General features: G+C 43.8%; 1 protein-coding gene across 12 annotated transcripts in view; it reads left to right on the forward strand.

Annotated features, from left to right (window-relative positions):
* The window catches only part of CDC42BPA (CDC42 binding protein kinase alpha), a 293,765-nt gene that overhangs the window by 85,914 nt on the left and 182,527 nt on the right, over positions 1–25,324 (forward strand). For all 12 annotated transcript variants that reach the window (XM_029934874.1, XM_029934879.1, XM_029934875.1 and 9 more), the window contains exons 3-4: positions 14,005–14,088; positions 22,162–22,257. In XM_029934874.1, coding sequence (XP_029790734.1) covers positions 14,005–14,088; positions 22,162–22,257 — 180 coding nt within the window. The remainder of the gene's footprint in view (positions 1–14,004; positions 14,089–22,161; positions 22,258–25,324) is intronic.

A 25,324-nucleotide genomic window follows, 5' to 3' on the forward strand; every position in this document is an offset into this window, starting at 1 on the left:
AAAATAAAGGTGTTTTTAGACAGAAACAGAAAAATCTGTCCTCAGTAGACTTACACTAAAGGAAATACTAAAGGGAATCTTAAGGCAGAAGGAAAATTATCCTAGATAAAGCCCAGAAATGTAGGAAGGAATGGAGAGCTTCAGAAAGGGTAAATGTGTCTTTTGGTGACTGCGTAAAACAGAATAATGCTTGCTGTGGCATGCAGATAGGAGCACTTAGGTTATGTGACAGCGATAGAGCAGGGGCTATCGAATAGACCTAGTCTAGGAGGTGGTAAGAATACTAATTTAGGTTGCTACTGTTAATTGTAATCTTTAAGATAGCCAGGTGAGCACTGACTTTGGCTCAGGTCATAATCTGTGGTTTGTGGGTTTGAGCCCTGCACTGGGCTCTGTGCTAACAGCTCAGAGCCTGGAGCCTGCTTTGGATTGTGTGTCTCCCCCGCTCTCTGCCCCTCCCCTACTCATATCATTCAGTCTCTCTCTCTCTAAGCATTAAAAAAATTAAAAGAAGAAAAAAATGCATTTACTGTGCAAACAGTATATTAAAACAGTGATGGGGCTTTTCTAAAATCAACTTTAAGTAAACTTTAAGTCAAGAAGTAATTTTTCATCTAATCACATATAAAGAAAAAATGCTCACAGATCATACCTGAGGACTATAGATGTGTAACTATTGAGCTGTTTTCACTTACAACACTTTTTTTTAATTTTAATTTAAAAAAAATTTTTAAATTTTAGTTTAGAGAGAGTGCGTAAGTGGGGTGGAGGGAGGGAGAGAGGGAGAGCAAGAGAGAGAATCTTAAGCAGGTTTTGAGTTCAGTTGAGAGCCCAGCATGGGGCTTGATCCCACAACTCTGGGACCGAGCCCAGAGCCGAAACTGAAATCAAGAGTTGACACTTACCCGACTGAGCCCCCCAGGCGCCCCCCATTCCCAATACTTATGACTGCAAATGTGTGGTTTTTCTTCTTCTTATATTAACCAGTTCTCCAACTGTCTGGACACCAGCTGGATGTCCAACAACTCGGTTCTGAGCCTGCCTACCTGTAGTTAGCAGGAGGTCCTACATGTTAAGAGGCTCAGTCCCCCAAGACGCCATTGGGAAGTCCTGGCCACCAGGACTTCTGACCAACCAACCAGCTGTAAAAATTAGGGGTTTCTACCAGTCAAAAACAATTTGCTAGAAGGAGTCACAGAACTCAGGAACTTTACTTAGTATCACTGGCTTAGTGTAAAAAAGGATACAGGAGGGGCACCTCGGGGGCTAACTTGGTTAAGCATCTGACTTTGGCTCAGGTCATGATCTCACAGTCTGTGAGTTCAGGCCCCACGTCAGGCTTTGTGCTAACAGCTCAGAGCCTGGAGCCTGCCTCGCATTCTGTGTCTCCTCTCTCTCTCTGCCCTGCCCCCCTCCCTCTGTCACAGTAATAAAATAATAAAACATTAAAAAAATGTAAAGGATACAGGAACAGCTAAGTGGAAGAGACACCCAGGGCTAGGTGTGCAGGAAGCATGTGGTGTCTGTGTGCCACTTTCCCGATGTGATGTGTTCAGCGACCCAGAAGCGCCCAGAACCCCATCACTTAGGGGGTTTCATGGAGATGTTGTTACATAGGTATGATGGATGAATTTACTGGCTGTCAACAACTCAGCCTCCGGCACCTGCCCCCTTCTCTGGAGGTTGGGGCTGGGGCTCAAACATAAAAGCTTTTAATCCCCTTTTAGTCTTCCTGGCCACCAGCCCCCCTACTGAAGCTACCAAGGGACCTCAGCTAGCAGTCAGCTCACTAAGATACAGAGGACTTCTGTCTTCACAAATCCCAGAGGTTTTAGGAACTGTGTGCCAGGAACTAAGGACAGACCCCAGATATTTAATATTTACCACATCCGTTATAGCTTTGTACCACCCAATGAATAGCTTTTATGTAGATAGAACAAAAAATGGACAGAAGTAAAAGCACACACAAATTATCATAGTAGGAGATTATTTTAAATGTTCATTTAAACATGAAACAGAAGAGGGGGAGAGACAGAGACAGCGTGAGTGGGGGCAGGGTGGAGAGGCAGAGGGAGAGGCAGACACAGAATTGGAAGCAGGCTCCAGGCTCTGAGCTGTCAGCACAGAGCCCGACACGGGGCTGGAACCCACAGATTGTGAGATCATGGTCTGAGCCAAAGTAGGACGCTCAACCGACCAAGCCACTTAGGCGCCCCTATTTTATTCCCTTTTAAGTATACAGTTATATCTTCCACCAGAAATATTAAATGTGCAGTTACACTGACAGTTTCCATGAGCTCTCTTTATCCTGTAAGCTCCTTGATTTTGGTTTTTAACTCTACATAATTGCTTGTAACTGTGCATTAATTTTTTCTGCAGTGAAATTTGGGCCAAGTTTCTCCATTCTTGTGTATGTAACTCCATTTTACTCATCCTAGATCTTAGAAATTCTTTAAAATATTTGATCAGCTGATGTTGCTCTTACTTTCTAACGTTATGGTTTTATTCCTTTAGACAACTTATGTTTTCTGACATTTCATGAGCTCCAGGGTGGGAATGAAATAAAGGAGGATCCCTGGGTTCCCATCTTAGAAGTAGTATCGAAGTACTAACTAAGAAAGAAAACATTAGTGGGGTGCCTGGGTGGCTCAGTCAGTTAGGCACCAACTATTGATTTCAGCTCAGGTCACAGTCTCATGATTTGTGAGTTAGAGCCCTGAGCTGTGCTCTACGCTGACAGTGCAGAGCCTGCTTGGAATTCTCTCTCTCCCTCTCTCTCCCTCTTTCTGCCACTCCCCCCCAAATAAACAAACAAACAAACAAAAAAAGAAAACATTAACCAAAGTCTGTGTTCCTGGCTCTTATTTCTTCAATAACTGAATATTTCTTGGCTAGTTTTCATGGCCAAGATTCTTTATATTACTCTTAAGTGCTTCGATTTTTTAAAAAAAAAATCTTAAATGCTTCTATTTAATTTTTGAAAGAGAGACAGAGCATGAGAGGGCAAGGGGCAGAGAGAGAGGGAGACAGAATCCGAAGCAGGCTCCAGGCTCTGAGCTGTCAGCACAGAGCCTGACATGGGGCTTGAACCCACAAACTATGAGATCATGACCTGAGCTTAACTGACTGAGCCACCCCAGGCGCCCCAAGTGCTTCTATTCTTTAGAACCCCAAATCCTCCCTATTACTGCTTCTGTGTATCATTTGTGAATGTCTCCAGTTTCTGTACCATAAATCCTGGGTGCGTTTGGAACTTCTGATTTCTGGGCTATAAGATAATTGCATCTGTACAAGCAGGGGAGTTTCCACTTCCTGACTTCTCTTTGCCTCTGGGTTTTAAGCAGTACATGGGAGCCATATCAGGTTCAGAGTAATCAGGATCCCCTGTTAAAAGGGATTCAGACCTGAACTTGGAGCCAAACTAGAGACTCCCAGCTACCTTCCCCCAAAATAAACCGTGGTTCCCCACTCTGGATCCTCAACTAGACTCAAAGTATGTGTCTCCAGGTAGTTGAACTGAGGTTTCCAGTGCCCCTTACAGACTCATTTGCTAGAGGAACACAGAGCGATGAGATCGGGGCCTTTTGGCTAATTGCTAGAGAGCAAGTCTTGAGTCTTAATCCACCTGAGTTGTGATTGGGACAGGAGGGGAAGGGAATTAACTCACCTTTGCTTTTTCACCAACTGCCTCCCAACTCTAACAGAGACGATAGAGCCTTTCTTGCTTTTGGGGTAGAAAGCATTCCATTTCCATTCACTCTAAGGTGAGCACTTGGAAGAAAAAGTAGCAGGATAAATTTTATAGGGAAAGGAAGTAGAGCCGAGTGACTTTGCCCATGCACTCACTCCTCTCTCTCGATACTCTTCCCCCGGATACTTCGAAGTGACTAATGCATGATATTTAAGGCCACCTTTAATGGATAGTGTGCTTTCAGAGGAAACAGAGCTCCTCCCCGCTGAACAAAACACATTTCCTTGCCTATTGCGTCCTTGAATTCAGTCCATATTTGGATGTCAGAGAAGGAATTGTTGGCAGATGCAATCCACAAAGGAGCCGGATGGGAGAATGAACTCGACAGGTGGAATGTGCTTATAAAAACAAGAGTAAAGATTTCAGATACCTTCATCTTTCTCACGGGGAAGGTGAGAGCCCTTGTACAACTGCTTCCTGGCACCTAGAACTTTCTTCTTTCTGGGCTTCATGTTTGTCTTCTCCCAGCGACCACAAGTGAGGGCAAGGGTCGAATTTCTTTATTCGTTATCCAAAGTACTCAGGACAGTGTTTTCGAATACGATAATCTTCCTTATTCAATTAAAAGTAGAAAAATGAAGTTCGTTCTTCTTTCTTCTCCGTTTTGACTCATGAAAATAATACTTATTAATCACGTACTGTCATGTAAATGCCTTCCATGCCCTTGGTTAGAGTCACCGTCTCATCAGCAAGAGGGAAAGGCATGGGGCATTGAGATCTACTTCTAAACTTTTCGGGCTAACTTTCTAATGTTATTTCTCTTCATGGATAGTAAAATTGGGATGGTTTTTTGTTTTATTTTTTTCATTTTATTGACATTCATTTTTTTAAGTTCAGGGAGCAGGTAGGGATTTTGTGACTGGATATAGAGTTGTCGGGGGGGCGAGCCGAGGATTGGAGGGTCACTTGCCTGTGAATGTGCTGTGCTAAGGAGCTCTACTCTCTAGGAATGGAAGGATCTCTAAGGGTGGTAAGTGGAGTAGTGAGAGTCAACAGCGCTGAGGAAGGATTGGGGAGAGGAGACATCAAAGAGCCTGGATTTCTCACTCTCCAGTCCCACATCTAATGAATCACCAAGTTTCATATCCTAAGTATTTCTTCAATTTCTTCCTCTCTTCTCCCAATTGGGTCCTCTATATCTTTTACCTCGGCCACGGCTGTAACTTTCTTTGTTTCCCTGCCTCAGAACCATTCTCCATTGGGCTGTGAATGTGATCAAGCTAAACCTAGCTCTGAAGAACAGTTCTCTGCTACTCATATTTTAAGGTTCTGGTTGATTAACACAGCACGTGAGCTCTTCCCTTATTTGGATCCTTTGCCCTTATTTCTTGCTGCTCCCTACTGGGAGGAAAATCTTGCCTAGGAAAGAAAATGTCTTCTCATTCCCGAACATCTCACTTCTGTCCCCTACACAGATTATTTCTCACTTCTGTGCCTTGCTCATCTGTACCTCTTCACAAAATCCTCTCTCTTCAAGGAAGCCCCCTTGGTCCCCTTTTCCTGGGGTGTGTTGTGTATGACTCAGGTGTCGGTCGCCTCTTCCAAAGAACTTTAACATATTCACACATCACCTCCTTCCCCACTCTCACCTTCTGGGTCAGGAATCTGTCTTCTGTAGTGTTGTGCCCAAGTTTGTAATATCACCCCAAAACAAGCACCAGAGACTACTAGGGAGACCGAATCATGCCTGCAAAAGCAAAGGGCTTTATTAGGGGCTTAAGCTCAGGCTCACAGACTCCACCCACCCGTTGGTGACCTGGAGAGAGAGCCCTGAACAAAGGCAGGGTAGGGCTTTTATGAGTTTGGGAGGGGGAGTTACAGGAAATAACGACACAAGTACAGTGATCCAATCCCTACCCCCTCATCAATACTGGCAGTTGTGGGAGCCAATCACAACATTCGGAGTATTGACCAATCAGAGTGGGCCCAGGACCCCCACGTAGGGCGTGACTAGGCCCGCCCCTAGAAAGGTCAAAGGTGTCAGCCGGCCTCTCCCAGTTGGGCCCCCGCAGGAGTTTCCCCTCCTTAATGTGCGCCCTTTCATATGGAGAAGCCGGCGCCTTCCCCTTTAAGTACAGGGGAAGGCTGAAAAGACCTGCATCCTTACCGTAGGCCCTTGTTTTTACCTTTTCTGAGTTGTGCTGTGATTGTTTAGGTATGTTTCCCACATTGAACTGTGAGACTTTGGAGAGCAAGAGCTCTTTTATTTATCTTTGTATTTTCGGCAATAAGCATAATGTCTGGCATATAGTCAGATGGTCAAAAAGGATCAGGTTTTATCATTTTCTAGGTGAAATAATGAGGCATGAGGGGTCGTGAGCCAGGCCAGTGGTAGTGGGACAGAAGGGTAGGTGGGAGAGACAGATCGGAAGGAAGTCGCTTGGACGGCAGAGACGAGTTACAGGTGGAAGTCGTGGATGATTGGGGTGTGCACTTTAGTAAATGAGCTGGTATACGGGGTTTTGACTTGTTAAATTTAGATACTTGCTGAGCATTTAGAGATGACTGGTAGGCATGTAGAAATACAGGTATAGGTATTAGAGATCAGGATTTAAGAAACATGAGCACCTAGGTGTTAGGTGGTCAGGAGGGGAAGGGGATAGGAAAAGGTGGAGTAGGGGTCCTAGGTTAGGGTTAGGGAACATTGACCGAGTAAAAGAAAAAGCAGGAGAGTGTACTGATGGTCAGCAGTGATGAAGAAAGGGTGAAACAGATGAGAATTGAGAATAATACAATTTATTTGCAAAGTAGAAGATCATCATTGATCTTTGAGAGAGTAATTTGGGTCCAGTGGAGTGAAATAGAGACTAGGTTGAAGTTAGTGATTGAAAGAGTCTGAGAAGCAAATAAATGGTGAGCAAGTGAAGAAACAAGCACAAGCTCCTCTTTAAAAATGTGCTTTGTGGAGAAATGGTGTCTTCTGGGAAAGGGGTGTGGTGTCTGCTGCTTGAGGGGAAGAGAGTTTGGTAGGAAGTTTTTTGTTTCATTTTCTTGGTTTTGGTCTGGAGAGGGTCTGGGAAATGTTTATCCATTGATATTAAGGAAGCAGAAGAAAAGGGGCTGGAAGTCCAGGAAGAAGTCTTTACTGGAACAAGAGGAGGAAGGAAGAAAGGGTCTGGGATCAAGACCTTGGATGGTCCTGTGAGCCTTGGAAGTGGTGGGGACACTACTTCTTGGGGACAGAAGGAAGGGGAGTCAGGACAGGTGGAAATGGGGACACACGCAGAGATGGCACAAGGGTCGTGCAGGATCTGTGTTCTGTGAAGTAGGCCACCGGGCCATTAACTGTGGGGCGAAGGTGGGCGGCCCAGACGGGAAGGGCGGTGAGGGCGGCACCGGGTGCTGCAGAGACTGGGAAAGGGCAGACGAGTGACAGGGCCGCAGGTAGATGTCAGGGCCCAGCTGAGGTTGAGCTCCGGAAAAACAGGCTGAGAAAAGGATGGCACCAGAGAATTCCTTACACGTACACCCTGGACGAAGTGAGGCAGGTTGCTGAGGACAGCAGCACTTGCCCTGCAGGGCTGGGGTTGGGGCGGTGTAGACCTTGGAGTCTGCCCACAGACTCATGTGATTTGAGATCAGTGTGAGAAGGGGCTTTTGTGTTTCCCTTTCTTCCATATAAATATCAGTTAGAACATGTCAAATAAACGCAACAGATTGCAGATAATTTACTCTCTTTTAAGACAGTGAATTCTGAATAGAAAAGTAGTATTGGCTGGATTATGGGCTCTTAACTACAAAGTTACTTGTTCCTGGTTAGAAGAGCCGTAGTGGCCTCATCAATCGCAGGACACGGTCGAGGAGCGAGAGAAAACCGAAGGTCGGCAGAGCCTTGCCTCTGCTGTTGTCGTTAGTTCCTCCTTGGCTTAATGCTGGGTTTTCATTTCTGCTTTCAGGAAGACCTTTAACTTACGCCCTGGGTGCTGCCCGTCCCTGTGGCCTGGTGGCTAGCGCTGCTGCCTGCTCCAGCCTTTGCTCCAGCAGCTTCGAGGCTTGTACAAGCTGCTGCTTTGGCCTGCTACCCCTGCTGCAGGTGTCAGAAGCTTTCCGTTAGCTTGCTTCCTCAGCTGGCCAGCACTAGGCCCTGGTGCATCCGTGTAGCTTCGGCCTGGGGCTGGAAGGAGGGTGCTTCCGACAGCCTCTGTGCAGGCAGGGCTAGGCTTGTGTTCACATGGGTGCGGCGGCACAGGCCTGCCCCGTTGATGTGGCCTGTTTCCGTTTTGATGGTTTGATGCCCATGCTGTTCCAATCCCCGTGGCTACGGTGTATGTGAATCGTGTCTCCATGGAGGGCATACCTCTAGCTGTTAGTAAACTCTGGTTTGCTCGTTAAAGAGACTTAGTTTTTGTGTTTTGGGTTTTTTTCCCAGTAAATATTTTGAACACAAACTGATCACGAACAGAACAGCATAGGAACCAAATACACTGATACCCATACATATTAACAGTGATCACCCCTAATGTGTCAGTAGGGACTGAGGTTAGAGGCATGATGCGTGGGAGGGTGTTCAGGGCCTATGGAACTGCTCAGTACTTCTAGCCTAGAGAGCACTACCTCTGTAATGAGGCAGGGAGCACGGTCAAACCTGCTGTATAGCCGTGTAGGACCGGAGGACCTGCCTGTGAGGTGCTTGGTCCAGTGCCAGGCATACAGGCGGCTTGCTCTAAATAAGAGTGATTCTGTCATTTTGTCATTATTGTTAACAACAAATGATGGTGGACACTGTACCTCGGAGATAAGAAGGAGATGAAGACATGAGGCAATAAATAGTGAGCAAGTCGCATCAGGCAGGAGACGACGGCCAGGCTGTGAGGTTGAGACCTGAGAAGCGTGCATTTTGCTCTGAGAGCAGCATGGGCCGGAATAATCCCCCCCACAGTTCACCTCAGTTGCACCATTGCATATCTGACCATAATGCCTTGTTTTTATTTGCTTACTAGCATCAGTTTAGTGGTGCACTTGAAGCTGCTATCGATCCCCGGCAACTTCCTACGTACACATACCCACACAGGAGACAGATGTTCCTCACTTACCCATCCAGTACTTACCGAGCACCTGTCTATTCCCAAGCACTGGGCGCATGCCAGCGAGCAGAAGGGAAGAACGGATCTTTGCCATCACAGAACTTGTGTCCTAGTGAGCGAGGCACATGGTAAAATATGTAAGAATGTACAGTTTACTAAATAAAGAGTGAAGGGTAGAGGGAAGCAAGAGATGATACAGAGAGAGTGACAGGGCAGTGACAGTTCAGGAAGGGACGCTGTCCGTTCAGTGGAGGGAGCAGCAGCCCATGTGACTTTGGGACTGAACTGGGCAACTGGAACGCCTGGCGCAGAGTGGGCTGGGCAGAGCCGGGGCCTGGGCGGCAGGAAGACCGGAACATGTTGGCCTGAGAAGTTACGGCAGGTCGACGGGACTTGGAGAGAGCAGGGAAAGCATTGGGGGTTTTGGAGCAGAGGAGGGTCATGATCTGAGCTGTGGCGACACAGGACCCCTGTGACTGCCAGGCGGAGAAGAGAGTGAGGGGCTCAGGGCAGAGGCGGAGAGGCTGGTAGGACCTTTCGGGCAAGATGCAGCGGCGGGTTGAGTGGGATGGGCCGGAGGAGGCGTGCTGGGCTCTGGATTTACGGAACGTGGACTAGATTGGCGCACCGCCTAGTATTTGGATATTGGAGTTCTGTTTAATAGAGAGTGATAAATCTTGTGTTCTGTGTTGTGGCGATGAGTGCAGAGACTCCATCTTTATTTAAGAATTCATTCATGTATTGACATTTGTCACCCACTGATGTTTTTCTGTAGTGTTTGCAGTTTTTCTGACCTCAGAGTGCTTTAAATAGGAAGCCTTTCAAGAGACATCTCTGGTGTTTTTAACAAATACATCTTTGTTCTGTATTAAGTTTATCTAGGCCATACTAAATGTAGTTTTTATTTATTTTTAAATTTTTAAACATTTATTCATTTTTGAGATATAGAGTGTGAGTGAGGAAGGGGTAGAGAGAGAGAGAGGGAGACACAGAATCCAAACAAAGCAGGCTCCAGGCTCTGAGCCGTCAGCACAGAGCCTGATGCGGGGTTCATATTCACAAACAGCAAGATCATGACCTGAGCTGAAGTCAGATAGATGCCACCCAGGTGCCCCAATGTAAGTCTTATTTTGATCAGATTAAATAAGAAAGGTCATTTTAATTTACTATCCCCTTGCATGTCTTTAGGTTTGGTCCTTGAAAATCTAGAACCTGAAGTTAGAACCTGGAAGAATTGTCTTGTTCTCGGTTTTCTTCTACTGCTGTGAATGTGAAAGTGGGCTGTGGTGTCAGAGGAGGGGGGCAGGAGGGGTCCTGTTTTGTGTTGTCACTCCATCAGCTTCATACACTGGTCTCCATTGTGTCATCAACTTGATAATTCAGGAATATTTCCTGAACTGACATTTTTTAAATTTCCCTACGTCCTGCACCATTCTGGAGAAGATTTGGGGCGGCTCCTGGGGCGTTGTAAGGTCGCGCCGAGAACGCATTCTCCTTGGAACAGCCCAGCACTCCCACATACCACCCACATGTGCCTGGATGTGCCGGTGGCTCTCATTTGGACCCTGACCAGCCCCACGACAGTACCTCAGTAATTGGCAGGCATTTTGTGACCAAGGGGAAGTGTGGCATTTCACACTGTCCCATTCCATGCTTCAAATTTTGTATGTTCTGTACAGAAAAATGCAGAAAGGGGAAGAGAAGTCATCTCACCTAGAAATACCTGATTTTTAAATATTTTGATGCCTGTCTTTCTGTATATTTGTATGGCATAGGTATTTATAGATAGGGACTTTGTGTATATACAGAAAAAATAATCAGTGGGCAAACTTTAATCTTCTTTCAAGCAGTATATTCTGTATTTTTGCCCATTAGGTAGTATTCTTTAATAATACTTAAAAAAATCTTTTTAATGTTTTGTTTATTTTTGAGAGAGAGAGTGTGAGTAAGACAGAGCATGAGTATGAGTGGGGCAGACAGAGAGGGAGACACCGAATCTGAAGCAGGCTCCAGGCTCTGAGCTCTCAGCACAGAGCCCGACGTTGGGTTCGAACCCATGAACCGTGAAGTTATGACCTGAGCCAAAGTCAGAGGCTTAACCGACTGAGCCACCAAGGCGCCCCTCTTTAATAATATTTTTTAAATATGAATAATTTTCTATTGTTTTGTGATGTATGTAGTAAATTTCATCTTTCAGGATATTTAGGTTATCCCCAATAGATTACTATTGGAAACTACTGTTTATTGATCAGTAATTAGTATACTGTTAAACTACAATTTAAATGCTGTAGTAAATATTGTGACTTCATTTTTATTTGTGTATATATGTATATATATTTTTAAATTTCTTTAATGTCATTTTTTAGAAAGAGACAGTGTGTGAGCAGGAAGGGGCAGAGAGAGAGGGAGACACAGAATCTGAAGCAGCACTAGACTCCTAGCTGTCAGCACAGAGTCTCGTGCTTTTTTAATTTTGAGAGAGAGAGACAGAAGGGGCTCAAACTCACAAACTGTGAGATCTGGCCTGAGCCAAAGTCGAACACTTGATGGACTGAGCCACCCAGGCGCCCCTGTATAATATTTTCACTTGAGGCTATTTCTAGCTATATTTTTATGTGCCACGGGTATTAAATTATTAGAAGTTGAAGAGGTTAGAGTTTCTTATTTTGTAGTTAAATAACTTGGGATGTGTAACATCGGCCACATATTAGGGGCAGAGCAGACAACGGTGAGGGATTGGGCAGTCCTGGGCTTAATGTGTCTCCTGGCACAGAGTCCTAGTTGGTGCTGGTTGAACACTGCTAAGTTGTAAGGACTTAATACTCGTATGAGTCATTTTCATCTTTACTGCAATTCTGTAGGTGAGTACGCAGTTATGCGGATGAGAAAACTGAAGTTCTGGGAGGTTATCTGCCCAGAGCTGCACAGCCGATGACAGAGCCAGGACCTAGGCGCTGGTGGTCAGCCTGCCGTGTGTGTGCTGTCGCGGCCGCCCTGAGCGGCCCCCGGAGATGCTAGTTCAGTGCTCTGGTGCTCGGTGATCACTAAATCCCCCCGCACAGCTCTATTACCCACAGCTGGTGTGGGTTCAAGTGGTTTTTTTTTTTGAGATTGAAGAAGAGAATTGAGTGCTGATGCTCTATTTATATGGGGGCCCTGTGGCAGTTTGGAACAGCACCTCAAAAGAAGGTATTTTAGTGTTTCTACAGTGAAGCATGTTTGTCTTCATACTAAATGAGATTAAAAAACCAAAACCCAAAAAACTGTAATCAGCCTGATGTCAGTACCTGCTGCCAAATGCCTTGTGAAAATCTTCCGTCTTCAGAGCTGCAGGTAGGGGATCGTGGACCTGCATGAAACTCTCAGAGAAGTACTGGCATTTAGAATGGCTGCTCCCAGTGACCGCCAGAATCTTCTGTGCTCAAACCCAGACCTGGTGAGGCGCTTAGAGGAGGCGGAGTCTTACGTGTTCCAGTCTGTCAGCCATTCTTCCCTAAGTCAGAAGAGGGGCGGCTGAAGTGTCCTTCCCTGTCCTGAATGCAGTCGTGTGGAACTCAGCACTCCTGTCGTTGGCCCTCCCAGCGGCTGAAAGTGTTCCCAGCCTGTCAGAGGTTTTGGTGAAACAGTATTTCAAGTTTTTCCTTGCTCTTTATTATAGTGTGCTTTATTTTTTCCCCGTCTTTATTGAGATATTATTGACCAAGTTTAAGGTGTCCTAGGTAATGATTTGATACATGTATATGTTGCAAAAATGATTAACACAGGATGGTTAATATCACCTCACATAATGACCTTTTGTTGTTGTTGTTTTTCCTGCCATGAGAATATTTAAGATCTTTTATGTTAACTATAGTCAGCATGCTGGACAGCACATCCGCAGAACGTATTTATCTTGTAACTGGAACTTTGTACCCTTGGACTAGCATCTCCCCATCCCTCTCACCCCCCAGCCCTGGCAACCCTCATTCTCTTCTCTGTTTTCATGCATTTGACTTTTTTAGATTCCATATATAAATGAAATCATATGGGATTTGTTTTCTGTGTCTGGCTTATTTCACTTAGCACAATCCAGGTTCATGGTCCATCCATGTTGTCATAAAAGCAGGATTTCCTTCTTTTTTATGGCTGAATAATATCCCATTGTATGTGTACGCTGCGTTTTCTGTATCTCATCATCTGCCGATGGACAGATTGTTTCTGTGTCATGGACAGCCCCCTTTCTTTAAGTATGAACCCATTGGGAGAACAATTTCGCTGACCCATCATTTTTGCAGATATGACTAGAAATGACTAAAGACTAAAGTGCTTGCACCTGAAATTGAGATATTCCTTTTACTGTCATTGGTGAAAAACTAATCACAAGTCCTTGTAACCATTTATGACAATTACCAAGAAATGTTTTGCTTACATTGTGTTGTGGTATTCTGCAATGATTTTAACTCTGTGGTCATGTTACTTTTATTGCAATCTAATCCAAATATAGATTTGTTAAGTGCTCATAATATGTCCATTTGCTGTTAAGACTTTAAAATTTTGACATTTGAGTTTAAACCTATTTTCTCTCCTTGGAAATATCCCTTTGAACTATTGGAAGAGATGCTGTGTATAGTTTGTTCTCTCCTTCTGCGTGTGAGGGTGGTGTTTGTCTTTGTCTTCCCAGCCCCCAGTGATGAAGCAATCTTGGTTTTATCTTCTGTAGTTCATTCTCAGCCCTAGAGCATCCCCAGGGAGATGGAGAGAGATGGGGGTTATAGTATAGCAGTAAGAATATGTGGTGTGAAAAATAATCTCATTTTCAGTTTACTTGATATTGTTTGATTCCCATGAAATGGACCTGTGTTGGCAGCAGGCATTCCCTGTAGCATCGTGTTGGAATCTGGCTTGCAGTATTTAACAAGCTCTAGTTATTTCCACATTGTACATTTTGGTCAGTGTCCTAGTGATAGTAGATGTTGAGTTTAAGTTCTAGAGCAGAAAACTTGAGGGGGGATATAATAAACAATCAGTTGATACGGTGTTAAAAAATAACACTTATTTGTTTGGCCCATGTTGACTAATGTAACTTTTTCAACTGACAGTAATTATTTGATTTAGGATCTTAGAATATGAACTGCATGGAAATCATTGATAATTTTGGTATTTCTTTTTTTTACAGAGAGGAAAGAGGAAAATGGTTGACTGAAAAAAGTTTTACTTGTCATATTTTAAATGTTGTATTTTCCTTTCTAGGTTGCTGTAGTGAAACTAAAAAATGCAGATAAGGTATTTGCCATGAAAATATTGAATAAATGGGAAATGCTGAAAAGAGCTGAGGTAAGAGTCTAATTATTGGAATGTTTAATGTTTTAGAAATGATCTCTATAAAGTTAAATCATTTAGTAACATTGTATCGGTGGGGGCATTAAGTGTTAAGATAACAAGTTCAGCCATTTATGATTCTGATGTAGTGATGATCAAAGTTGTAATTCATGATGCTAATTTCATATTGTCTGAAAACCACATGTAATGTGGGGCTTAAATATTCATGTGAAAAGGGTGTTTGGAAACTGGTTTCTTTGATAGGAAGACATTTTGTAGTGATTGATGTCCAGCTTGATGTAACTTGTTTATGTTCTGTATTTATCTGTGTTCTGCTCAAAGCAGAAGTGAACGGGGGGCTTTGAATGTGCCCTGTAAGAATTCTCTTTACTCCTCACAATACAGTTCAGTTTGTGTTTTATAGCATTGGAGGGAGGTAGTAGGATCTGCCGTTGCAAGAATGGCTGGTGTCTCTGTTGGTCCCAGACATGAGGGAAGGATTGACTGGAGTGCGGTTGTAGACCTGTCATGGCTGGTGTGGTGTGGTCACAACAGATGTTACAGGGAGGTCTGCGGTGGGCTGTGGTGGTCTTGGGGAGGGGCGGGAGGGGTGGGTCCTCTGGGGCCGCAGGGAAGCAGAACTTACTGGTGGTGCAAGTAGGCCAGTATTTGAATTAGTAGGAGGACATGCTGCCAAGCAGGCTGAGGATCAGCTTTGGAAGCTAGTAAGATTTCCCTCAAGAGAAATAGCGTTGGAGATCTTTACGTTCTAGTACTTGTAGTAGCCTGGAAAACACCAAACAGACAGAGAAAAGCAAAACAAAGTTCCTGTGGCGTTAGATGGGGCGGCAGTGAAATACTTCATTAATTGTTTCCTTTGGGAAGTTTGAGGAATGTAACAAAACACGAAGGAGAAATGGACAGTCACTTACATCCCGTCACCTAGAATTAATCACTGACATTCAGGGGAAGTTTCTGCCTTCAGTCCTATCTTCTTTGTGTCTCCTGGAAAAAAAAAAAACTACAGAAGTGAAATAGAGACATATTATTTGTAAAACAAACACTAGCACATTACAGATAAAGCTGAGGTCCTCTTTGACCGCACCCCACCCCCAGCTGCCCCTCTCCATGTGACACTATCCTGTTAAGAAAAGCATTTGGGGACTTAATGTCACTTTCTGGCATATATGCCAGTGTCCATTGTATTCAATAAGTTCAGTCTTGACTTTTGAATCTCCCCAACACCGAATCACCTTACTGTCACTGGTTGAGCTCGAATTGGGGCATTCTTCTGAGATGGGACTGAGAGGGGGGAGAAGCCAGGCTGTCCAGCAGGGAACTGTGGAGCAGAAACAGTCCCTCGGAGGCCCTCGTGAGGCCAGAGGACTGACTTTTCTTATGAGCCACGTTTAGTCACCGACTACGACAGGCCGTCCCTGGAAGGACATGGCCTCAGGACAAGTAGAGTTCCTGCAGCCGAAGAAGCTGGTGGCATTGTGAGCTGCTGCTGGAGTGACAGGTCTTACTAGTAAGAAATAGTAAATAAGCGTATTCTCATTGTTTTACGGAAATCTTAATTGTAGTTGGTTAAGTGTTTCAGCCTTGGAGTTTTTAAGAATGGAGTGGAAGTCTGCACTGTTTTCTTTGAAGTTGGTGTGCTGGGGAGGAATTGTGAAAAGGAAGGATCAATGGGTTGGCTTTCACCACTTTCTGGTAGAAGTGGCAAAATTGAAGATAAAACGAGGAATAATTGGGAAATAAGTATTATTGTGTTAAATTGAGAAACATTAATATATTTTCTTTCTGGGGCAAGATGGACTAGATGTACTTCTTCCTGTCCCTCCCATTAAGTACAGTCTTCAGTGCCTTGAACATTGTGTATAAGACACATACCAGAGGACACTGCAAGGCAGAGAGAAGGAGGTGGACTGTGGGGCCAGAGAGCACTTACTTGGTGAAGTCAGTAATACTAGGATAGGAAAACCACACAGGGACCGTACAAAGAAAATTTAAGGCCCAAATGCCTCATGAACATAGATAAAAAATCTTTAACAAAACATTAGCCGATAGAATTCAGCAGCATATAACAGGACTTGTGTGTCCACCATGATAGGTGAGTTTTACTTTAGGGATACAGGCTGATTCAGTATTCTAAAGGAACTATTTTAAACTTGCATTAAAGAAATTCTACACTGAAGTTAAAAAATTTTTTTTTTAATAAAATTTTTTTTAACATTTATTTATCTTTGAAAGAGAGAGACAGAACATGACCAGGGGAGGGGGAGAGACGGAGGGAGACGCAAAGCAGACTCCAGGTTCTGAGCTGTCTGCACAGAGCCGGACGCAGCTCCAACTCACAAACCGCAAGATCATGACCTGAGCCAACGTCGGACGCTTAACTGACTGAGCCACCCAGGTGCCCTGACCATTGAAATTTTTAAAGAGAGATTCATTTTGAATTAGAGTGGAATTGTATTTCTGTGCTTGAATTATCAAGTCATTTTTTAAACGAATATTGGAAAAAACTGCCGTTGTGACCGTGACTTGTCCCACTTTGGAACACTGGACCTACTCATGATTCTTAATAATTTACAGATGAGCAGCAACATGTCGTGATTTTTAACATGTGCATTGTTGATGCTTTAAAACAGTTTATTCAGGGGCGCCTGGGTGGCTCAGTCAGTTGAGTGTTCAATTCTTGAGTTTGGCTCAGGTCATGCATGATCCCAGGGTCGTGGGATTGAGCCCCACATCAGTCAGGCTCCATGCTCACCATGGAGCCTGCTTAAGATTTTCTCTCTCCCTCTGCTTCTGTCCCCTGCTCGTATGCATGCTCACTTGCTCGCTTGCTTGCTCTCTCTCTCTCTTTCAAATGAAATGAAATAATTTTTCAAAGATTTACCTCCAACCTATTTGCTATATTTATTTCCACTTAATGTGTATAACAAGTATGCAATTAGTGGGAAATGCATTATTTAAAAGTTATAGGACACCCTCTCTCTGGGTAGCTGAATAATTGCTAACTAGTCTTAGGGTTACAGAGGTCGCTGTCCTTGCTCGTTCATCATCTGTAAACTTTGTCACCAGTCCCTTAAGTTCTCCCATCTGTTCTGTAAATATGACCTTCTCTTCAGAGTTTATTCAGCGCTTTGTAGGAGGTGTCCTCACTCATTTCACTGGAAGGTGTGAAATAGTTGACAGAACGCTCTCCATTGGAGTTCATCCTTTCCGGGGCTCTGTTGTCTCACTCATTAAAGAAAGATTATAATGATCTCTCTGTCATAGAGTAGGAATGTATCTTAGTTGAACTGTGATGGTACTGGTTTATGCCACTGGCCTTATTATTTTTGTTACTGTTGTTAGTCCTTGGTTATTATTTTCATATTATATAATAATTATATAATTCCATATAATATTTCATATTACTGGGTGGTGTTCATAATAGTAATATTAATGAATTGAGGCTACTGAATTTGATCAGCCATACTTACTGATCTGCCACCTACATTAAAAAAAAAGTAAGCACAACAGAAAATAACAAGTAAAAAATATAAAGGGTCTCTTTTCTTCCTCAAATATCTAATCTTTCTGTCCAGGGTAAACCATTATTAAGAGTTTCATATTTGTCCTTAATGGAAAATTTTATTATAATGGAATCATATTAAAAGACTGATTTTTCACATTGCTTTTATCATTTAATATCTATATTGGGTTTTTCTATTTACACATTTATCTCATTCTGTTAAATAGCTTCATTATACTGAATGGATATATTTTTTAGTAGTTTGATTTTTATTTTTTAAAACATTGATGGTCATTTAGATTATGTCCACATTTTTACGATCTTGAACTCTTTAGTCAAAATCTTTATATGTTTGCCTTGGAATTGTGAGTTTAATCAAAATGTGAATTCTTGGTAAGGCGGAATCAAAATATCAGCACATTTCAGTCATTTCTGTGTGTGGCTGGCAGAGAGAAAACTCAAAACATGAGAAGACAGCACTTCAGAACTACTCACCTCATGTCAGAAGCACGTGCAGTGTACATTAGAACGAGAGGGCCTCAGATGGTCATAGTCCACCATGCTGCTGTTGGCTTCTGTGGTACTTTAGTTCGTGGATTGAGGTTGTGAAGGGATTCAAGGATGGTTTTTATATTGCAGGGTTTTCATGTTGTGTGGACTCTAAAGTGTATCCATTCCTCAGATCAAACTCCTCGGTAGTGGATCCCCTTTGTGTGTGTGGGTGGCACCTGTACGTGGACACTTTGATTGTCTTCGGAAAAAGTTGTCAGTGTATCTTTGCATTCAAAGGTTGTAAACATGTCTAGTTTCTCACATATCACATTGTTCCCAATTGTGCTGTTATTAAATGATTTCTCTTTTGTTTAATTATGTAAAAATTTTTTCTTTACTGACAAGTAAATTAAGATATGATGTATCTCATGTTAGGTTTGGCCATCACATCTCTTTGAAATGGAGATTTGAAAGTAAACTGGTGCCACGGTGAATAAGACCTGATATTTGGAATTCTTGTATTTCGCAATTAAAAATAACACTTTTCTGCTTTTTAATAAATAAAAAAATTGCCTTTTTCCTCCTCAAATACTAGATTCAATAGAATGTCTTATTATATGAAAGAATTTCTCTGTGTGAATACTTTGTGGATGAGAGAAGTCTCTTACGAATAAATGAGAAGCCAAGGTGGATAAAATCACGAGTGGGTGTTTTCATTTCAACACATGATTTTCAAGTGTTGAGGCAGTTTTGGGGTGCTGTGTAAGAGTGTTGCTCTACAGATACACTTGTTGATCTGGGGAAGAGAATCCTGTGACACATGTACAGAATTATCATCATTCGTATGTGGTCCATATTAACTTCTCTTTCAGAATAGGTATTACTGCTGCTCTCTTTAACCAGTAGCCTGTTAAGGGTAAAGTTTAAACAGTATATAACTGCGTATTAAAAATACAAAGCTGCATAGCAGGCACAATAGCACCGTGGCAAGCAGCATGTTTGGTTGAATAAAAATTGCGTGATGGAATCTGAAGAAGTTGTATAATCTTCAGTAGCCTCTTCAACATATGTATTACATTCTTACATACTCAAATATTATATTTTAAAGGGGGATATTAAAAATTATTGAGTTTTTTTAAAAGGTAGAAGTAGACATTGTTACAGCCTATTTATGCATATGGACTCCTTGTTACAGCTTCATGAAACCTGAGGTAATGCAGGCATCCTGGTTTGGTTAATATTGACTGAGAACAAGGTTTCTCAGCAGTGGCACTTATGACATTTGGGACCAGATAAAGTCCTTGGGGCATAAGTTGTCCTGTGCATTGTAGGATGTGTAGCAGCATCCCTGGCCTCTTCCTGTGAGATTGCCCTAACCACCCCACCCCAGTTCTGACAACTGAGGACAGTGTGACCTACTGGAGCAAAACAGGAGACTGTGTTTTAGATCTGACCTCGGTATCTGAGGCATTAATACGACCAGTTTAATACCTGAATACCTAAGGATAAAGTCATATGATGTCTGCGATTTGCTTCAGAAAAAAACCATGTGTGCGTGTGTGTATGTGCACCTGTGCATGCCCACACATTTCCATGGAGGGAGGGTGGTGGTGAGGGTGAGGGGGTGAGGGTGTAGAAGAAACAAGATGGAGGAATAACAGAGTTGTTGGAGTTGGCTGATGAGTATCTTGTGAGGAAGAGGTAGTTTTACTCTTTTCTCTTGTATATGTTTGAAATTCTGGGTCATAGTTTACATTTATTTAAAATTATTTTTTCACTGAACAGTTCAGAATAGATTAGAATGTGCTAAAGTTTAATCTGCTGACAAATCATCTTTGGAGTTTTGTTTACTTTGGAGTCTCCTGTCAAACGTTTTTTAGAATTTAGCTAGAATGTCTTTGAGATTTCAGAAAGCTGCCATAACGAGATAAAGTCAGGAGAAAGGAGTCTTCTGGGCTGGACACCCCTTGCCTCTGTGTATAACTGTAGGTGACTCCGATTCTGAAACAGGACTTAGTAGTGAGTGTGCTGGGTGGTTCTGTTTTCCTGCTAAAGTGAACCGAGTACCAGGTAGACTTCAGTCATCGGATGGACAGGCAAAACTGCCTGTTGATTTGGATTAATGATTTAAAAATTTTTCTCTGGTGCTATTTCATGCATGGCTCTGAAAGTTTTATTTGCTCAAATAAAATTTATGGAAATACATGGAAAAAATGAGGGTGCTTGATGAGGTACTGTTAATTGTTTTGTGTGTCATGGCTGTTGAACTTACTTCACGGGAAATCCAGAAGTTGGTGCCTCCTCCAGATAGAATATTGTGGTGACTCTTCAGTGTGTGTGAGTGTGTAGCCAGTGGGGAGAAGGTGCGACTGGGTCCTGGTTTGGAAGACTATTCGGGTATATTGTTACTTGAGAAAAGAAAAAAAAGCAACTTGCAGAGCACTGTGATCTGATTTGTGTAAAAAAAGAAAAGATAGGGGAGATGAGGCACCACGTGAATATGACGTGTGTTCATGTGCACACGTGTGTTCACACAGAGAGACAAATTTTCTAAGAAGACATGGCATGGAGTTTTTGGTGGTGACCTATGGACACACGTGACAATGAAAATGTTGGTGTGACTCAGAGGATTTAGATTTTACTTTTATCCTTCCCTTCTTTTTGAACGTTCTGGGGTACCGGATTTTTTTTAAGTTAAAACTTTAAAGATAGATTATTGGGGCGCCTGGGTGGCTCAGTCGGTTACGCATCCGACTTCGGCTCAGGTCATGATCCCACAGTTTGTGGGTTTGAGCCCCACATCAGGCCTTGTGCTGACAGCTGAGATTCTGTGTCCTTGGATTCTGTGTCTCCTTCTCTCTCTGCCCTTTCCCTGCGCGTGCACGCACTCTCTCTTTTCTCAAAAATAAACATTAAAAAAAGATGATAGATAATATAATTATAATGTACCATATACAGTGTTTTAACTTTAGCCACTTATTTCTGAGAGTTCTGTCTTCATAATAGTGGAAATACAATCTCAGAATAAACTGAAACTTCTACAAATCAAAAAGGAAACAACAGTCCATTAGAGAAATTGGACAAAAGGGAGGGAACAATTCAAAGAGGAAGTTCAGTTGTCCAGGAAGCGCACGTAAAGCTCTTTTATCTGCACGGGTCATTGGGAGTACGTGAATGAAAAGAGCAGTGACATATAGTTTTCCACCCACCATAGTGACACACTTCAAAGTCTTATCATTCCAAATGCAGTTGAGGATGTGGGGAAGAGGGCAGATTTCTCCACCAGGTAGTAATCAGCACGGGCTTGGGAGAGAAAATTGGCCATGTCCGGTAAAGTTGAAAATGCTTCTCGGTAGCATTTCTACCTCTAACTATATAACTGCAGAGACTCTTGTACAGATTTATTCATTGCAACATCTTAATAACAAAGTTGGAGGTACCTGCATTTTCCTGGTTGGGGATTTGTGTGAATAAATTCTGCTAGAGTTTAACAACGGACTGTCACAGCAGTTGAAGGGAAAATAGCCACCATTGAATAAGAAGTCATCAAGTTGCAGAAGGGTAGATAAAGTAGTAACATTCATGGAAAATTTCAAAATGGAAAGCAGTTCTTTTGTTTTTGGACACATACACGTGTGATCCAAGTGCATGAAGGGAAGAAAATAGTATCTGTGGATGAGCCATTTTATCAGGGGAGGAGTCGGGGCGGGGTGGGTAGTGAAAGGAGGAAGATGACCACTTACTTGTATTTTATGTCCTTCACATGAAAACAGAAGTAAAGGTGGCAAAACGTTAACTAAATGGGCCGTGGTTGGTGAATGAATGCGTGCATTTTTCTGGTTGTTGGGCACTGCAGCGGCGTTAATAGAACGTATTTTCAAGGGTCTCATTCCTGTTGTCTGCTTTCTGAGGGTGCCTGACTTGTGGAAAAGCCTTGTTAATATTGGATGTATTCGTTTTCCAGGACAGAGAGCATAATAACCATCTTAAGCAGTTGTTTGCATAATATATTTCCTAGTTTTATGTGAAGTGTCCTCTGATTAAAAAATCTTTTTTTTTCTTCCCCTTTTCAGACAGCATGTTTTCGTGAAGAAAGGGACGTCTTAGTGAATGGAGATAACAAATGGATTACAACCTTGCATTATGCTTTCCAGGATGACAATAACTTAGTAAGAACCATTTCTATATGTTTAAGTATTCTTATTACATTTTTATTGGCAGCATCTAGCATTATTTTCCTTTAAGCGCTATTTAAATGTAGTTATTATTTAGAAAACCACTGAATTGCCCAGCATATAAATTGTCCTCCTCCCCGCACCCTTCGGGGTAATTTGGTCCATTTCCCCTGGAATTTTTTATGCTTTTGAATAGGCAAGTCCACACTAAATCCAGACATTTAAATTCTATAAAAGGTTCTCAGGATTTTCTCTTTTCACGACTTGCCCAGTATGTCTTATTTGTAGTGTTTTATTACTAGGAATTTTACTTATTTTTCAAAGTGGCCGCGCGTTAACTTTAAGCAGAGCTGCCTTTCAAAGCCAGGCTGCACCTGCTTTTATGTGGACACCACCGACCACGTGACAGAAGGAATCAGGAGTGAGCTCGGAGGGAAGCAGAAACCGGTGGAGAGCTGCTGAGCGACAACTGAAGGGACAAACCAGGGAGTGGGAGCGGCAGGGGATGGCCTGGCCTCGAGGACCGCCGCGGGGCCCGCTCCTCCAGGCTCTCGTTTGCTGGCCCTGGTGTTTATGTCACGGTTTGTTTTGTTAGCACACACTTGTTGCGTTCCTGCCCTGTGCCGCACATGACACTGGGTCCTGGGGTAGGAAAACTAATACGATGTCTTATTCTCGCGACGGATATTTAGTGGACTCATGCCGAGTGCTAGGCTCTGCTCTCTAGATTCTGGAGATGTGGGGGCGAGGGACAGAGGAGCCCTGTTCTTAATGACCAGACAAGAAGTCCACAGTCAAGTAGGCAATATTCTCAGGTGGTGTCAGGTGGAGGAAGCAGAACATTCATTCAGAGGCGTGAAGTCGGTGAGGACCCCTCTGAGTAGACTCCCAGCTAAACCAAGAGGGAGGAGAGGCAGAGCGGGCGAGGTGAGCAGAGGTGTGCGGGGGGGGGGGGGGGGGGGGGGGGGGGGGGGGGGGGGGGGGGGGGGGGGGGGCGGGGGGCTGAGTGGGGAGAGGGAGAGTCTCAGCACCTGGTGCCTGACAGGCCACCGGGAAAGAAAGTAGCCACGTGACAGGCCACGGGAAAGAGAGTAGCCATGTGACAGGCCACAGGGAAGAAATTAGCCACATTTCTCAAAATGATGTGGTTTTTTGGTCATGGGACTCTTGTGTATTTTTAAAATGGCATTCTGTCTGAGAGCCTAGATGACAGAAATGGAACTGCCCTGGTCTCTTGCTCCATCCTTCTGCCTTCCCTCCTGGAGCCAAGTGTGAAAACTGCTGTGTTAGGACCCCGGGTGAGGGGGCAGTCTGTGTAAGAGGGGGTGGGCATGTCTGAGGGAAGGGACGGAGCCAGGGTGATTACAGGGAGGAGAGAGAGTGTACAGTGGGGCTTTGAGTGAAGAGCAAGCTGAGGCGCTGGGACTTTAGTCTGATTTCAAGAAGGGCTTTAAAAGGGTGACAGTGTATGATTCTTCGTTTTCCAGGGTCTGACTTGTAGGATTCAGTGCAGAGTAGCTGATGAATTGAGTTGGGAACCATATTTGGGACGGGGCAAGTAGAGCTGAGGGGGAGGGGATTAGTTTAATTTGCGTATATTGGTTTTGAGTTGTCATGTGTTCCATTTTGAGGGTTAGCCATGGAAGTCACATGCTCCTGAGGGCCACTAGTACTATATCTCAGGGTCTTTATCTTCTAGATCCATTCTCAGCAAACTATGGCCTGCGGCTCCCATTTGGCCCCCTACTTAGTTTTGTACAGCCTGCAAGATACGAATTGTTTTATACTTTTATTTTTTTAATTATATATATATTTTTTAAATGTTTATTTATTATTGAGAGACAGACACAGAGCATGAACATGGGAGGGGCAGAGAGAGAGGGAGACACAGAATCCAGAGCAGTCTCCAGGCTCTGAGCTAGCTGTCAGCACAGAGTCCAACGCGGGGGTCAAACCCACGAACCATGAGATCATGACCTGAGCCGAAGTCGGATGTGTAACCAACTGAGCCCCCCGCAGGCACCCTAATTTGATAGTGTTTCTGATGCGATATGTGTTGCTGTCCCTTGACGTTCTGGGATCGCTGTCAGGAAGAGCGCACAGACTTCACGTCCTGGTGTCCAGGCAGGCGGAGCCTGGATGAGATGTTCATGACCGGGACGGCAGCCTGGTGCCACCAGGCCCCACGGAGCTGCTGTCCTGCTCGAACTTGGGCATGTGCCCTGCACAGGGGGCTCTGAGCCTTGCTCGCGGCCTGCCCAGCTGTCAGGCGGGCCCCAAACCAGAACCCAACCCCTGACCTCTGCAGAAGTTCGTCACAGAGATAAAACCCAGAAAGGACAAAGCTCCTGTAGGTAGTTCCTGAGCGCCTAGCTTATCAGGCAGGAGGCAGGCTGCTTCCCAGCATTGAGTGACTGCGGTCAGGTTTGTGGCCGTGGTCAAGAAATACGTTCTCAGAAAATACACTTGTCTCAGACGGTTCGCCTTTTAGCGAGAAGAGTTGCTTAAAGCATGGGGGACATTGGGACAGCATCAGTGGGTGATTTTAAAATCAGGAAAGGAGTTTGAATGGTTGTTTTTGGCTCTTGAGTTGAAAGAGGTTACGGTGGGGGGCAGGGGGTGCCTGGGTGGCTCAGTTGGTTGAGCGTCTGGCTTCAGCTCAGGTCACGTTCTTGTGATTCTTGGGTTCGAGCCCCGCATCAGGCTCTGTGCTGACAGCTAGCTGGAGCCTGTCTTTGGATTCTGTGTCTCCCTCTCTCTCTCTCTGACCTCCCCCACTTTCTCTCTTTCTCAAAAATAAAATATGAAAAAAATTATTTTTAAAAGAGAGGTTATAGATTCTGCTCTGTTGTTACTTGAGGCATCAGGCCTGAGTTTGCAGTCACCGATGCATCTGCCTTTATTCATAGTTTATGTGGAGTAATTAGTCATAGTATTTTCGGAGAAGTTGAGAAGACACAAATTTGTATAACCTAAATGTTCTCCACTTAGATGTATTACCATGGAGAGGTAAAAATAGGCGTGGCAGTTACACATAATATCAAACCCCAGCTTCCTAGAA

Source organism: Suricata suricatta, chromosome 3, assembly GCF_006229205.1.
Source record: "Suricata suricatta isolate VVHF042 chromosome 3, meerkat_22Aug2017_6uvM2_HiC, whole genome shotgun sequence".
Taxonomy (NCBI): Eukaryota; Metazoa; Chordata; class Mammalia; order Carnivora; family Herpestidae; genus Suricata; species Suricata suricatta.